The 15,080-nt window shown below is 53.1% G+C and overlaps 1 protein-coding gene, 9 non-coding genes and 1 pseudogene across 10 annotated transcripts; all 11 read right to left on the minus strand.

The window, feature by feature from the left end:
* Positions 1–35: 35 nt before the first annotated feature.
* Positions 36–154, minus strand: LOC126155854 (5S ribosomal RNA). The gene has a single exon (XR_007533288.1). It is a non-coding gene; the product is annotated as a 5S ribosomal RNA (ribosomal RNA).
* An 846-nt stretch (positions 155–1,000) lies between these two features.
* On the minus strand, positions 1,001–1,119 carry LOC126155487 (5S ribosomal RNA). The gene has a single exon (XR_007532946.1). It is a non-coding gene; the product is annotated as a 5S ribosomal RNA (ribosomal RNA).
* Positions 1,120–1,955: 836 nt separating this feature from the next.
* LOC126155144 (5S ribosomal RNA) lies at positions 1,956–2,074 on the minus strand. The gene has a single exon (XR_007532655.1). It is a non-coding gene; the product is annotated as a 5S ribosomal RNA (ribosomal RNA).
* Positions 2,075–2,906: 832 nt separating this feature from the next.
* Positions 2,907–3,025, minus strand: LOC126155488 (5S ribosomal RNA). Its single transcript, XR_007532947.1, has one exon. It is a non-coding gene; the product is annotated as a 5S ribosomal RNA (ribosomal RNA).
* Positions 3,026–3,852: 827 nt separating this feature from the next.
* On the minus strand, positions 3,853–3,971 carry LOC126155537 (5S ribosomal RNA). Its single transcript, XR_007532993.1, has one exon. It is a non-coding gene; the product is annotated as a 5S ribosomal RNA (ribosomal RNA).
* A 4,979-nt stretch (positions 3,972–8,950) lies between these two features.
* Positions 8,951–9,883, minus strand: LOC126154635 (uncharacterized). The gene has a single exon (XM_049916166.1). The coding sequence runs from the start codon at positions 9,881–9,883 to the stop codon at positions 8,951–8,953; it is 933 nt and encodes a 310-aa protein (XP_049772123.1).
* Positions 9,884–10,705: 822 nt separating this feature from the next.
* LOC126155419 (5S ribosomal RNA) lies at positions 10,706–10,823 on the minus strand (annotated as a pseudogene).
* Positions 10,824–11,659: 836 nt separating this feature from the next.
* On the minus strand, positions 11,660–11,778 carry LOC126154968 (5S ribosomal RNA). The gene has a single exon (XR_007532491.1). It is a non-coding gene; the product is annotated as a 5S ribosomal RNA (ribosomal RNA).
* Positions 11,779–12,618: 840 nt separating this feature from the next.
* LOC126155489 (5S ribosomal RNA) lies at positions 12,619–12,737 on the minus strand. The gene has a single exon (XR_007532948.1). It is a non-coding gene; the product is annotated as a 5S ribosomal RNA (ribosomal RNA).
* An 848-nt stretch (positions 12,738–13,585) lies between these two features.
* On the minus strand, positions 13,586–13,704 carry LOC126155491 (5S ribosomal RNA). Its single transcript, XR_007532950.1, has one exon. It is a non-coding gene; the product is annotated as a 5S ribosomal RNA (ribosomal RNA).
* Positions 13,705–14,562: 858 nt separating this feature from the next.
* LOC126155492 (5S ribosomal RNA) lies at positions 14,563–14,681 on the minus strand. Its single transcript, XR_007532951.1, has one exon. It is a non-coding gene; the product is annotated as a 5S ribosomal RNA (ribosomal RNA).
* Positions 14,682–15,080: the final 399 nt, after the last annotated feature.

A 15,080-nucleotide genomic window follows, 5' to 3' on the forward strand; every position in this document is an offset into this window, starting at 1 on the left:
GGGCTGGCGACATAACAAAAAAACAAAAGGAAGGGAGCCAACAGCACCCGTGTTTCCCAGGCGGTCACCCATCCAAGTACTAGCCGGGCCCGATGATGCTTAACTTCGGTGATCGGACGAGAACCGGTGTATTCATCATGGTATGGCCGTTGGCGCTCATCTAATGTAGGAGCACGGCAGAATTCGCGTTCGGCTTTTCTCCCAACACACAAAATGTTAGTTTTCGGCCGCATTTGACGAAAGCGCTTCCTTCCGCAACCGCCAGTTCGTCGAGGACGGCGCGGGGAGGCGCGCCCGGCGTCCCAGCAGAGCGACGGCCGAATTGGCGGGCGCACCGCCGCGTGTGTGAGACGCACTGCTGCTCGTTGCACCCCCTGTCATTCGCTGGGCGCGTGCAGCCTTCGACACTAGCGGAGGACGCATCTTGTCCCTGGTGTTCAGCGGAGGGCCTGTGCGGGGTGTGGCAGTGTCGTGCTGGAGGGCGCCACTGGTAGCGATGTGGGCTTCCTCGTCTCGCCTCGCCTCGCCTCGCCTCACACCAGGTGTCTGCGTAGATTGCAGTGCATTCGCACCATTCCTATCCCTGTCCCTGTCCCCGTCCCGACTTGTCCCGACTTTGCTCGACTGCCGCTCGCTGCCGCTCGGGTCGTGGTCCATATGACAGCGCAAGCACGACAAACGTCTGCGGGACGAGACGAGACGAGACGAGACGAGACGACTAAGGAATAAATTCGTGGTTACAAATCAAATTTGGAACTCTACACTCCTACACAACAATAGGCGGTGACGTATTTCAGAAATCATCTGCCGATTCGTACTGTTTTGTCGTTTTCAAAGTCTTCTTGGCAAACTTGGTTAGCAGATTCTCCCTCAAACTGAGTTAATTACTGCATTTTCGTACCATTACAGTAGTTTAAAAGGCTTAAGGAAGCATCTTTGTCACAACAGAAAGGTAGTTTGAAAATTGGGCTGGCGACATAACAAAAAAAAACAGGAAGGGAGCCAACAGCACCCGGGTTTCCCAGGCGGTCACCCATCCAAGTACTAGCCGGGCCCGATGATGCTTAACTTCGGTGATCGGACGAGAACCGGTGTATTCATCATGGTATGGCCGTTGGCGCTCATCTAATGTAGGAGCACGGCAGAATTCGCGTTCGGCTTTTCTCCCAACACACAAAATGTTAGTTTTCGAACGCATTTGACGAAAGCGCTTCCTTCCGCAACCGCCAGTTCCTCGAGGACGGCGCGGGGAGGCGCGCCCGGCGTCCCAGCAGAGTGACGGCCGAATTGGCGGGCGCACCGCCGCGTGTGTGAGACGCACTGCTGCTCGTTGCACCCCCTGTCATTCGCTGGGCGCGTGCAGCCTTCGACACTAGCGGAGGACGCATCTTGTCCCTGGTGTTCAGCGAAGGGCCTGTGCGGGGTGTGGCAGTGTCGTGCTGGAGGGCCCACTGGTAGCGATGTGGGCTTCCTCGCCTCGCCTCGCCTCGCCTCGCCTCGCCTCACACCAGGTGTCTGCGTAGTTTGCAGTGCATTCGCACCATTCCTATCCCTGTCCCTGTCCCCGTCCCGACTTGTCCCGACTTTGCTCGACTGCCGCTCGCTGCCGCTCGGGTCGTGGTCCATATGACAGCGCAAGCACGACAAACGTCTGCGGGACGAGACGAGACGACTAAGGAATACATTCGTGGTTACAAATCAAATTTGGAACTCTACATTCCTACACAACAATTGGCGGTGACGTATTTCAGAAATCACCTGCCGATTCGTACTGTTTTGTCGTTTTCAAAGTCTTCTTGGCAAACTTGGTTAGCACAATCTCCCTCAAACTGAGTTAATTACTGCATTTTCGTACCATTACAGTAGTTTAAAAGGCTTAAGGAAGCATATTTGTCACAGCAGGAAGGTAGTTTGAAAATTGGGCTGGCGACATAACAAAAAAACAAAAGGAAGGGAGCCAACAGCACCCGGGTTTCCCAGGCGGTCACCCATCCAAGTACTAGCCGGGCCCGATGAAGCTTGACTTCGGTGATCGGACGAGAACCGGTGTATTCATCATGGTATGGCCGTTGGAGCTCATCTAATGTAGGAGCACGGCAGAATTCGCGTTCGGCTTTTCTCCCAACACACAAAATGTTAGTTTTCGGCCGCATTTGACGAAAGCGCTTCCTTCCGCAACCGCCAGTTCCTCGAGGACGGCGCGGGGAGGCGCGCCCGGCGTCCCAGCAGAGCGACGGCCGAATTGGCGGGCGCACCGCCGCGTGTGTGAGACGCACTGCTGCTCGTTGCACCCCCTGTCATTCGCTGGGCGCGTGCAGCCTTCGACACTAGCGGAGGACGCATCTTGTCCCTGGTGTTCAGCGGAGGGCCTGTGGGGGGTGTGGCAGTGTCGTGCTGGAGGGCGCCACTGGTAGCGATGTGGGCTTCCTCGTCTCGCCTCGCCTCGCCTCGCCACACACCAGGTGTCTGCGTAGTTTGCAGTGCATTCGCACCATTCCTATCCCTGTCCCTGTCCCCGTCCCGACTTGTCCCGACTTTGCTCGACTGCCGCTCGCTGCCGCTCGGGTCGTGGTCCATATGACAGCGCAAGCACGACAAACGTCTACGGGACGAGACGAGACGTCTAAGAAATACTTTCGTGGTTACAAATCAAATTTGGAACTCTACACTCCTACACAACAATAGGCGGTGACGTATTTCAGAAATCACCTGCCGATTCGTACTGTTTTGTCGTTTTCAAAGTCTTCTTGGCAAACTTGGTTAGCACATTCTCCCTCAAACTGAGTTAATTACTGCATTTTCGTACCATTACAGTAGTTTAAAAGGCTTAATGAAGCATCTTTGTCACAACAGAAACGTAGTTTGAAAATTGGGCTGGCGACATAACAAAAAAACAAAAGGAAGGGAGCCAACAGCACCCGGGTTTCCCAGGCGGTCACCCATCCAAGTACTAGCCGGGCCCGATGATGCTTAACTTCGGTGATCGGACGAGAACCGGTGTATTCATCATGGTATGGCCGTTGGCGCTCATCTAATGTAGGAGCACGGCAGAATTCGCGTTCGGCTTTTCTCCCAACACACAAAATGTTAGTTTTCGGCCGCATTTGACGAAACCGCTTCCTTCCGCAACAACCAGTTCCTCGAGGACGGCGCAAGGAGGCGCGCCCGGCGTCCCAGCAGAGCGACGGCCGAATTGGCGGGCGCACCGCCGCGTGTGTGAGACGCACTGCTGCTCGTTGCACCCCCTGTCATTCGCTGGGCGCGTGCAGCCTTCGACACTAGCGCCGGACGCATCTTGTCCCTGGTGTTCAGCGGAGGGCCTGTGCGGGGTGTGGCAGTGTCGTGCTGGAGGGCGCCACTGGTAGCGATGTGGGCTTCCTCGCCTCGCCTCGCCTCGCCTCACACCAGGTGTCTGCGTAGTTTGCAGTGCACTCGCACCATTCCTATTCCTGTCCCTGTCCCCGTCCCGACTTGTCCCGACTTTGCTCGACTGCCGCTCGCTGCCGATCGGGTCGTGGTCCATATGACAGCGCAAGCACGACAAACGTCTGCGGGACGAGACGAGACGTCTAAGGAATAAATTCGTGGTTACAAATCAAATTTGGAACTCTACACTCCTGCACAACAATAGGCGGTGACGTATTTCAGAAATCACCTGCCGATTCGTACTGTTTTGTCGTTTTCAAAGTCTTCTTGGCAAACTTGGTTAGCACATTCTCCCTCAAACTGAGTTATTTACTGCATTTTCGTACCATTACAGTAGTTTAAAAGGCTTAAGGAAGCATCTTTATCAAAACAGAAATGTAGTTTGAAAATTGGGCTGGCGACATAACAAAAAAACAAAAGGAAGGGAGCCAACAGCACCCGGGTTTCCCAGGCGGTCACCCATCCAAGTACTATCCGGGCCCGATGATGCTTAACTTCGGTGATCGGACGAGAACCGGTGTATTCATCATGGTATGGCCGTTGGCGCTCATCTAATGTAGGAGCACGGCAGAATTCGCGTTCGGCTTTTCTCCCAACACTCAAAATGTTAGTTTTCGGCCGCATTTGACGAAAGCGCTTCCTTCCGCAACCGCCAGTTCCTCGAGGACGGCGCGGGGAGGCGCGCCCGGCGTCCCAGCAGAGTGACGGCCGAATTGGCGGGCACACCGCCGCGTGTGTGAGACGCACTGCTGCTCGTTGCACCCCCTGTCATTCGCTGGGCGCGTGCAGCCTTCGACACTAGCGGAGGACGCATCTTGTCCCTGGTGTTCAGCGGAGGGCCTGTGCGGGGTGTGGCAGTGTCGTGCTGGAGGGCGCCACTGGTAGCGATGTGGGCTTCCTCGCCTCGCCTCGCCCTGCCTCACATTAGGTGTCTGCGTAGTTTGCAGTGCATTCGCACCATTCCTACCCCTGTCCCTGTCCCCGTCCCGATTTGTCCCGACTTTGCTCGACTGCCGCTCGCTGCCGCTCGGGTCGTGGTCCATATGACAGCGCAAGCACGACAAACGTCTGCGGGACGAGACGAGACGTCTAAGGAATACATTCGTGGTTACAAATCAAATTTGGAACTCTACACTCCTACACAACAATAGGCGGTGACGTATTTCAGAAATCACGTGCCGATTCGTACTGTTTTGTCGTTTTCAAAGTCTTCTTGGCAAACTTGGTTAGCACATTCTCCCTCAAACTGAGTTAATTACTGCATTTTCGTACCATTACAGTAGTTTAAAAGGCTTAAGGAAGCATCTTTGTCACAACAGAAAGGTAGTTTGAAAATTGGGCTGGCGACATAACAAAAAAACAAAAGGAAGGGAGCCAACAGCACCTTTTTTTTTTTTTTTTTTTTTTTACGGGCCTCCCATCTCCCCTTATAGCCCGGCCGTGTCGCTCTCCACAAAATGCCTTCTATTGGCGAGCTTCATGAGCTATAAAGGTGCTGTTGACTCCATGTCCCACGACGAACGGACGAAAAGAAAGTCAGTATCCCCCGTTGGTGTCCTTAAAACGGTCGACGTCCGTCGGGAAAAAGCGGCAAGAGCAAAAAAAACCATAATCCAGCAATCTTCGGCATGGAGACAATGACTCCGCCAGGGAAACAAAATCCAGTAGAAATAAAACCACTTCCTTAGTGTCACTATTACCGGGAAAGTTCCACACCAGTAAAACTGAGGGGTAAAGTCCATCAGGTGGACAAGTGAAATGAAAAGGAAAAAAAAAAACAAAAAAATGAAAGTCACTGCGTGGTAACACTAGTGAAAATTGAAAATATCACTGCCGCCACATGGGAGACCTACAGGAGAAAACCAGTGCTTGTAAATAAAAGTGCCAATGTCCACAGCAGAAAAAATCAGAATCAAGAAAAAGGTAAACTGTACCGGAAATAAAAAAAAGACACAGATAAGAAAAAAAAAGAGTTCCTCTGAGTACACGTATTTCCATAAGTGTTCGTTCCTTGAAAAACACAGCTTGAGCGGTCAAAATAGAATAGTATACCAAACCGTCATAAACATGTTAAGCATCCACCGACATCCGGGAAAAGGCATGAGCAAGTGCAACCTTCAAAAAATTTGCAAAAGTAGCACGATAGCCAGGCAAAGCTTCAGTTTGTTCATGCTGAGTCCATAAATAGGTAAGAAAGTCCAATTCAGTAGTCAATTTCAGGTGAAACATTGCAAAAACGGTATGACCCAGGAGCCACACCGTAGCATTCTTCTTTGTATTCGGGTAGGCGACGCATTGAGGAATTAAGGCGTCGGTCGGCAAGACTGAACGCGTATCCACTCGAGTGATTAGGCGAATCATATCTCTGGCGGCATCCCAAACACTGCAAAAATGTCCACACACAAAACGGTGTTCAAGTGTATCTTCCGCATCACACAAGTCGCAAGCTCCAGACGAGATGAGGTTGATGGAATGGAGCTTCGAATTTGTAGGGAAGGTACGATGCACAACCTTGTACCACACGGCGTGTACAGAGGGAGGAAGAACATGGCTGGCAAGATTTTTCCATACCGCGACCCAATTATACCACGGTAGCCGATACTCCCACTTACAACGCACAGGTGATCCACGGAAAGCAGAAACGACGTCGCAGACTCGAAGACTGGGAACGTCACATAGCGCGAGGTAGCTGTTGTCCATATAGTAGCGACGCACATAGTTAAGAAAAAAGGGAATGTGCGAGACATTCACCGGCGCCTCCACTGATAGAGGACGATACATACTGAAGACCGCCGCAGTGGTACCGTTCGGGGCCCTCTCCATAACAACGGTGGTCCGTTTCCAAAGGAGAGCAGAGCACTTCGCGCGAAGATCTACTAAACCCAAACCACCATCTGTCGGGCTTAGAGTACAGGTGTCATACGAGACTTTAAAAATGTCACCTCGCCATAAAAACCAATACACCGCCTGCTTGAGGGCACGTTCCAACTGCCGAGGCAGTGGAAGGACCTGTGCGAGGTACCACACCCTGGCCAGAATGTTAGTATTGATCAAGGCCACCTTGTCACGAAGCGCCAACGTGCGAGCCGCATAGATCTTGGCAACGGCGCGCACCTTATGGAGCGTAGACCGCCAATTGAGCGCCTCCATCCGTTGTGGATGAGAAGAAAAAAGCACGCCCAGGACTTTGTGCTGTTCGCGGACACAAAACCAGCTCCGCTGTATGGACCGTGCGCGGGGTGTAAGAGGCAAACAAACAGTCTTAGTTGGGTTGACAATGGCACCTGTAGCTTTTTCAAAGCGTTGCAGTGCACCATATAGTGTGTCAACGTCATCAGAATGGCCAAGAAAAACGCCAAGATCGTCGGCGTACGCCTTGCAAATGAGGCGGTGCGTCCCTATCTGAATGCCACGGCAGTCGCGGCCGATAATTCGCAGCAACGGATCTAAAGCTACAGAAAAAAGGGCCATTGAAAGGGGACACCCCTGCCGCACCGAGCGCCCAACACGGAAAGCTGGCGTCAAGTGGCCATTGACACTAACACGTGACGTCGCATTTTGTAAAAGATGCTTTACCACAGTCGTAAACTTAAAACCGAAGCCCATCCGCACAAGAACCTGGCGGAGGTACACATGGCTAATGCGGTCGAAAGCATTTTTGAAATCAATTAAGAAGATGGCAGCTGTCGGCAGTCTCGCACTTTTAACAAAACCGATACAGTCGCGATAGGCGAGGACGGCATCAAAAATGTTTCGACCCTGCACCGCACATGATTGACTATCACTGAGGACCGACGGTAAAACAACTTTAAGGCGTTGAGCCACGCATCGCGTTACAATCTTAAAATCGGCGTTCAGTAAAGTGATCGGCCGAACAGCGTCAATGCAGGGCGTCGCAGTCGATTTGGGAACCAATGTCACTACCCCCTCCTCAAACGCAGCAGGGATAACAGCACCATCCCGTATTTCATTTAAAAGAGCCACAAAAACATCACGAAAAAGATCATAAAATTTCAGATAAAATTCAGCAGGAATGCCGTCGGGACCAGGCGATTTACTTTTAGGGCTTCGTCGGATAGCATCGTACAGGTCGTCAGGTACATAAGCAGCATTTAAAAGCGTCCTATCCGTACGAGTTAAAACATGAGGTATGACGTGTAAAAAATCCCGCAACGCATTACAATCAACATCCAGCGCACGGAAAAGGGAACTAAAATGAGTAAAAACATCCCGCTCAATGTCGGACTGGACAGTAGTCCGTCTACCGTCGCACTGTTTCCAGGTACCGATGTGCAGACGGGCGCGCCGCCTGCGTTCCCTATGCAGATGATAAAGCGACAATGGTTCGCCATCCACAACCCCCGCAGGCTGGCTGCGGACGACGACACCGCCACTAACAGCACGCAAATCAGCGAGAAGCTTACGCTGGAACTGCTTAAAAGCGGGCAGCAAGGCAGGCTGTGACGTCACGCGCAGCGCGAGGTCTTGTAAACACGCCTGATGGAAGCGGGCGGTAGCGCGACGCCACCGAGCCGCCTCGCGGCTAAAATCCATTAAAAACCGCCTGATCACCGGCTTGGCCTCCCCGACCCACCACTCCAGCACACTACAGTCACCTCGCTTGGTCCCGAGCAATTTCTGCCACAGATTGGTAAAACACGTCACAAAATGGTCGTCGTTCAATAATGCACAATTAAATTTCCACAAATTCTTTCGCCTGGGAACACAAAATCTAGGCAATAAAAGCTGACAAAGGTAACCGGAATGATCAGAAAACAGCACGGGAAACATTTCCGTGCGGCAAATACGGGCAGAAAGCGGGGCAGAAACGTAAATTCTGTCCAGGCGGCTGTGCCCCGTGGGATAAAAATGAGTAAAATGCGTAACATCAGGGTTTAAAACACGCCACGTATCAACGAGCTGAAAACTGCGAACCAAGTCGCCGAGCTCGCGACAAATGTTAGGACGAGGCACCTGATCAACAACATCTAAAACGCAATTAAAATCGCCGCCTACAACTAAAGCATCCACATTCCGGTGTAACAGCGCACACAATTCCTGCCCATAAAAAACAGCCCTCGCCGGCTTATCGTTCCCAGACGGAGCATAGACGTTAACAAATACAACGCCCAGTATAGTGCAACTAACGGCACGACCATTAGGTAAAATAGCAACATTTGAAATAGCGAGGTCAGAACGTACTAAAATGGCAGTTCCTGTACTGTGATCCGGTAAAACATTGTCAATAACAGTGAAGTCACTAAAATCGTGTAAAAAGACAAGGGCATCACGCGTCACCTCTTGTAAAAACACAACATGGCAGTGGTGATCACGTAAAAAGTTCTTAAAAGCCAGTATCTTACACGGGTGACTCAATTTGTTAAGATTAATGGTGACAACATTCCACTGGCTAAAATCGTAAGTCATAGACTCACACAATTAAAAGACACACACAAAAGTAAAACACACATAAAACACGGGATGTGCAGGTGCGCGACAGGGGAGGGGGCACACAGGACACACACTACGTCTCCCCACCCTCCACAACATCCTTCGCCCACTCCGAAGGCTCGAAGGGGGAGAGGGGCGGCAGGGTGGCAGTAGCCGTCACGCCAGAAGCGACCGACACAGAATCCTTAACGGACATCTCCACGTCGGAAGAAGGCACCGACACGCGGTCGTGAATAGAAGGACCAGCGCGACGACGGTGTACATCCTCTGCCTTCCGTTTAGTCGACAGAGATGCCGCAGTCACAGCCGAAACCGTGTCTGGCGCTAAAACAGGCACATCTACAGAGGCGGGTTGACTTAACACAGTCCGTAGATGGCGAACAGCAACGTCACGTTGCTGCGCTGCAACACTCAGATCAGCTGACTGTGCGTGGCGAGAGGAGGCACGCTGCTGCTGTTGTTGTTGTTTGCGCGGCGGCTGACGCCCGGAGCCGGCAGCCTGAGGCGGCCGTAGCTCCACGTCGAGGTCGCGCCGCCCGGCGCGGCGTTGCGACGCCCAAGAAGAGGCGGGGGGGCGCCCTACTGGGGACGGACTACGGTCACCTCGCGCTAAACCTCTGTCGTAGGAAGGGGAGCTACTGGCACTGCGGAAGCGTTGCCTACTGGAACTGCGAGAACGAGCTTCATCCCGCTGCGGTTTTGGTTCCACAAAAACATCGCTCGATTCCGCAACAGGAAGAGGCTCAGAAACGTCAGAAAGTGCAACGACGGGTGCAGGTACAGAAGGAGAGGGCTCCGCCTGCGACACAGTGGGGGCAACAGAGTCCGAATTAGGGCGCGAAACAACATCGGTTACCGACTGCGGCACGGAGTCAGAGACTGTCTCCGACACAACAGCACCCACAACCGGTTGAACAACAACAGGCACGTTTTCCGAAACCGTGGACAAAGAGTCCTGGCCGGTAGTGGCAACAGCAGAGACACTATGATCAGCAGACACATCCATCGCTTCCGCGGCGGCAGCAAGATTAACATCTGCCGCACGCCGCGCGGACGCGGGGGGGGCGGAACCCAAGACCGTTGCGGCGACGGAAGCAAAACTAACTCCTTGCAAATCGGCCTCAAGTGGTAGCTGAACAGGCCGTTTTCGCTTCGGACAATCCTGCCTATAATGTCCGACACCATTACAAAAGGAGCAAGTTTGTGGCTGGCCACTGTACGTGACAAACGCACGGTGACCGTTGACCAAAATAAAAGACGGAATATGCTGCCTAACCACCATCTTAACACTGCGCACACCGTTCTCGACTTGAAATATATACGCAGACGACCATTTCTCCTTCACGACAGATAAAACAGTGCCATATGGCCGCAAGTGACGAGAAATAGTGTCATTACGTATTTCAAACGGAAGGTTAAATATCCGTATATGTCGAAGACCAAAACCAGCGTGAGACACAGTGACATTACTAATATTTCCGTTAAGGTGTCGAAATTTGCGAACACCGTCATTAACAGAAACTACAGCATCACACAGATCGGAAGATTTGAGTTTTAAGAACACAGAATTTAAGAACGTATCGAACTGAATACCGAGTACGTCATTAGTAGACAACAACAAATCCTCAATTAACCAACGATGAATCTCAAAAGCCGAGGGTTTCTCGACGGAACGTTCGAATTCACACTGAACATTGTTCTGTCGCTCTTCACTATCATCGTAAAGAATATCCATTACTTACAGTTCAGTAGAAAGAAAGCCACGTGGCAAAGTAAGCAGACGACACGCGAGGCGCCGCCGGCCAAGTCGCACAAGGAAAACACTGCTCGCTCGGCACCGAGGTGTTGCCAGGCGGGCAGCCAGCCAAGTACTAGCCGGGCCCGATGATGCTTAACTTCGGTGATCGGACGAGAACCGGTGTATTCATCATGGTATGGCCGTTGGCGCTCATCTAATGTAGGAGCACGGCAGAATTCGCGTTCGGCTTTTCTCACACACACAAAATGTTAGTTTTCGGCCGCATTTGACGAAATCGCTTCCTTCCGCAACCGCCAGTTCCTCGAGGACGGCGCGGGGAGGCGCGCCCGGCCTCCCAGCAGAGCGACGGCCGAATTGGCGGGCGCACCGCCGCGTGTGTGAGACGCACTGCTGCTCGTTGCACCCCCTGTCATTCGCTCTCCGCGTGCAGCCTTCGACACTAGCGGAGGACGCATCTTGTCCCTGGTGTTCAGCGGAGGGCCTGTGCGGGGTGTGGCAGTGTCGTGCTGGAGGGCGCCACTGGTAGCGATGTGGGCTTCCTCGCCTCGCCTCGCCTCACACCAGGTGTCTGCGTAGTTTGCAGTGCATTCGCACCATTCCTATCCCTGTCCCTGTCCCCGTCCCGACTTGTCCCGACTTTGCTCGACTGCCGCTCGCTGCCGCTCGGGCCGTGGTCCATATGACAGCGCAAGCACGACAAACGTCTGCGGGACGAGACGAGACGAGACGAGACGAGACGACTAAGGAATAAATTCGTGGTTACAAATCAAATTTGGAACTCTACACTCCTACACAACAATAGGCGGTGACGTATTTCAGAAATCACCTGCCGATTCGTACTGTTTTGTCGTTTTCAAAGTCTTCTTGGCAAACTTGGTTAGCACATTCTCCCTCAAACTGAGTTACTTACTGCATTTACGTACCATTACAGTAGTTTAAAAGGCTTAAGGAAGCATCTTTGTCACAACAGAAAGTTAGTTTGAAAATTGGGCTGGCGACATAACAAAAAAAAAAAAGGAAGGAAGCCTACAGCACCCGGGTTTCCCAGGCGGTCACCCATCCAAGTACTAGCCGGGCCCGATGATGCTTAACTTCGGTGATCGGACGAGAACCGGTGTATTCATCATGGTATGGCCGTTCGCGCTCAACTAATGTAGGAGCACGGCAGAATTCGCGTTCGGCTTTTCTCCCAACACACAAAATGTTAGTATTCGGCCGCATTTGACGATAGCGCTTCCTTCCGCAACCGCCAGTTCCTCGAGGACGGCGCGGGGAGGCGCGCCCGGCGTCCCAGCAGAGCGACGGCCGAATTGGCGGGCGCACCGCCGCGTGTGTGAGACGCACTGCTGCTCATTGCACCCCCTGTCATTCGCTGGGCGCGTGCAGCCTTCGACACTAGCGGAGGACGCATCTTGTCCCTGGTGTTCAGCGGAGGGCCTGTGCGGGGTGTGGCAGTGTCGTGCTGGAGGGCGCCACTGGTAGCGATGTGGGCTTCCTCGCCTCGCCTCGCCTCACACCAGGTGTCTGCGTAGTTTGCAGTGCATTCGCACCATTCCTATCCCTGTCCCTGTCCCCGTCCCGACTTGTCCCGACTTTGCTCGACTGCCGCTCGCTGCCGCTCGGGTCGTGGTCCATATGACAGCGCAAGCACGACAAACGTCTGCGGGACGAGACGAGACGAGACGAGACGAGACGACTAAGGAATAAATTCGTGGTTACAAATCAAATTTAGAACTCTACACTCCTACACAACAATAGGCGGTGACGTATTTCAGAAATCACCTGCCGATTCGTACTGTTTTGTCGTTTTCAAAGTCTTCTTGGCAAACTTGGTTAGCACATTCTCCCTCAAACTGAGTTAATTACTGCATTTTCGTACCATTACAGTAGTTTAAAAGGCTTAAGGAAGCATCTTTGTCACAACAGAAAAATAGTTTGAAAATTGGGCTGGCGACATAACAAAAAAAAAAAAAAAGGAAGGAAGCCAACAGCACCCGGGTTTCCCAGGCGGTCACCCATCCAAGTACTAGCCGGGCCCGATGATGCTTAACTTCGGTGATCGGACGAGAACCGGTGTATTCATCATGGTATGGCCGTTGGCGCTCATCTAATGTATCAGCACGGCAGAATTCGCGTTCGGCTTTTCTCCCAACACACAAAATGTTAGTTTTCGGCCGCATTTGACGAAAGCGCTTCCTTCCGCAACCGCCAGTTCCTCGAGGACGGCGCGGGGAGGCGCGCCCGGCGTCCCAGCAGAGTGACGGCCGAATTGGCGGGCGCACCGCCGCGTGTGTGAGACGCACTGCTGCTCGTTGCACCCCCTGTCATTCGCTGGGCGCGTGTAGCCTTCGACACTAGCGGAGGACGCATCTTGTCCCTGGTGTTCAGCGGAGGGCCTGTGCGGGGTGTGGCAGTGTCGTGCTGGAGGGCCCACTGGTAGCGATGTGGGCTTCCTCGCCTCGCCTCGCCTCGCCTCGCCTCGCCTCTTCTCACACCAGGTGTCTGCGTAGTTTGCAGTGCATTCGCACCATTCCTATCCCTGTCCCGACTTGTCCCGACTTTGCTCGACTCCCGCTCGCTGCCGCTTGGGTCGTAGTCCATATGACAGCGCAAGCACGACAAACGTCTGCGGGACGAGACGAGACGAGACGAGACGAGACGACTAAGGAATAAATTCGTGGTTACAAATCAAATTTGGAACTCTACACTCCTACACAACAATAGGCGGTGACGTATTTCAGAAATCACCTGCCGATTCGTACTGTTTTGTCGTTTTCAAAGTCTTCTTGGCAAACTTGGTTAGCACATTCTCCCTCAAACTGAGTTAATTACTGCATTTTCGTACCATTACAGTAGTTTAAAAGGCTTAAGGAAGCATCTTTGTCACAACAGAAAGGTAGTTTGAAAATTGGGCTGGCGACATTACAAAAAAAAAAAAAACAGGAAGGGAGCCAACAGCACCCGGGTTTCCCAGGCGGTCACCCATCCAAGTACTAGCCGGGCCCGATGATGCTTAACTTCGGTGATCGGACGAGAACCGGTGTATTCATCATGGTATGGCCGTTGGCGCTCATCTAATGTAGCAGCACGGCAGAATTCGCGTTCGGCTTTTCTCCCAACACACAAAATGTTAGTTTTCGGCCGCATTTGACGAAAGCGCTTCCTTCCGCAACCGCCAGTTCCTCGAGGACGGCGCGGGGAGGCGCGCCCGGCGTCCCAGCAGAGTGACGGCCGAATTGGCGGGCGCACCGCCGCGTGTGTGAGACGCACTGCTGCTCGTTGCACCCCCTGTCATTCGCTGGGCGCGTGTAGCCTTCGACACTAGCGGAGGACGCATCTTGTCCCTGGTGTTCAGCGGAGGGCCTGTGCGGGGTGTGGCAGTGTCGTGCTGGAGGGCCCACTGGTAGCGATGTGGGCTTCCTCGCCTCGCCTCGCCTCGCCTCGCCTCGCCTCTTCTCACACCAGGTGTCTGCGTAGTTTGCAGTGCATTCGCACCATTCCTATCCCTGTCCCTGTCCCCGTCCCGACTTGTCCCGACTTTGCTCGACTGCCGCTCGCTGCCGCTTGGGTCGTAGTCCATATGACAGCGCAAGCACGACAAACGTCTGCGGGACGAGACGAGACGAGACGAGACGAGACGACTAAGGAATAAATTCGTGGTTACAAATCAAATTTGGAACTCTACACTCCTACACAACAATAGGCGGTGACGTATTTCAGAAATCACCTGCCGATTCGTACTGTTTTGTCGTTTTCAAAGTCTTCTTGGCAAACTTGGTTAGCACATTCTCCCTCAAACTGAGTTAATTACTGCATTTTCGTACCATTACAGTAGTTTAAAAGGCTTAAGGAAGCATCTTTGTCACAACAGAAAGGTAGTTTGAAAATTGGGCTGGCGACATTACAAAAAAAAAAAACAGGAAGGGAGCCAACAGCACCCGGGTTTCCCAGGCGGTCACCCATCCAAGTACTAGCCGGGCCCGATGATGCTTAACTTCGGTGATCGGACGAGAACCGGTGTATTCATCATGGTATGGCCGTTGGCGCTCATCTAATGTAGCAGCACGGCAGAATTCGCGTTCGGCTTTTCTCCCAACACACAAAATGTTAGTTTTCGGCCGCATTTGACGAAAGCGCTTCCTTCCGCAACCGCCAGTTCCTCGAGGACGGCGCGGGGAGGCGCGCCCGGCGTCCCAGCAGAGTGACGGCCGAATTGGCGGGCGCACCGCCGCGTGTGTGAGACGCACTGCTGCTCGTTGCACCCCCTGTCATTCGCTGGGCGCGTGTAGCCTTCGACACTAGCGGAGGACGCATCTTGTCCCTGGTGTTCAGCGGAGGGCCTGTGCGGGGTGTGGCAGTGTCGTGCTGGAGGGCCCACTGGTAGCGATGTGGGCTTCCTCGCCTCGCCTCGCCTCGCCTCTTCTCACACCAGGTGTCTGCGTAG

The sequence above is a fragment of the Schistocerca cancellata genome, unplaced genomic scaffold (genome assembly GCF_023864275.1).
Source record: "Schistocerca cancellata isolate TAMUIC-IGC-003103 unplaced genomic scaffold, iqSchCanc2.1 HiC_scaffold_1100, whole genome shotgun sequence".
In the NCBI taxonomy this organism is placed as follows: domain Eukaryota; kingdom Metazoa; phylum Arthropoda; class Insecta; order Orthoptera; family Acrididae; genus Schistocerca; species Schistocerca cancellata.

Coding starts and splice junctions, on each gene's coding strand:
- LOC126154635 (XM_049916166.1), bottom strand. CDS start 9,883: ATGGATGTGTCTGCTGATCATAGTGTCTCTGCTGTTGCCACTACCGGC.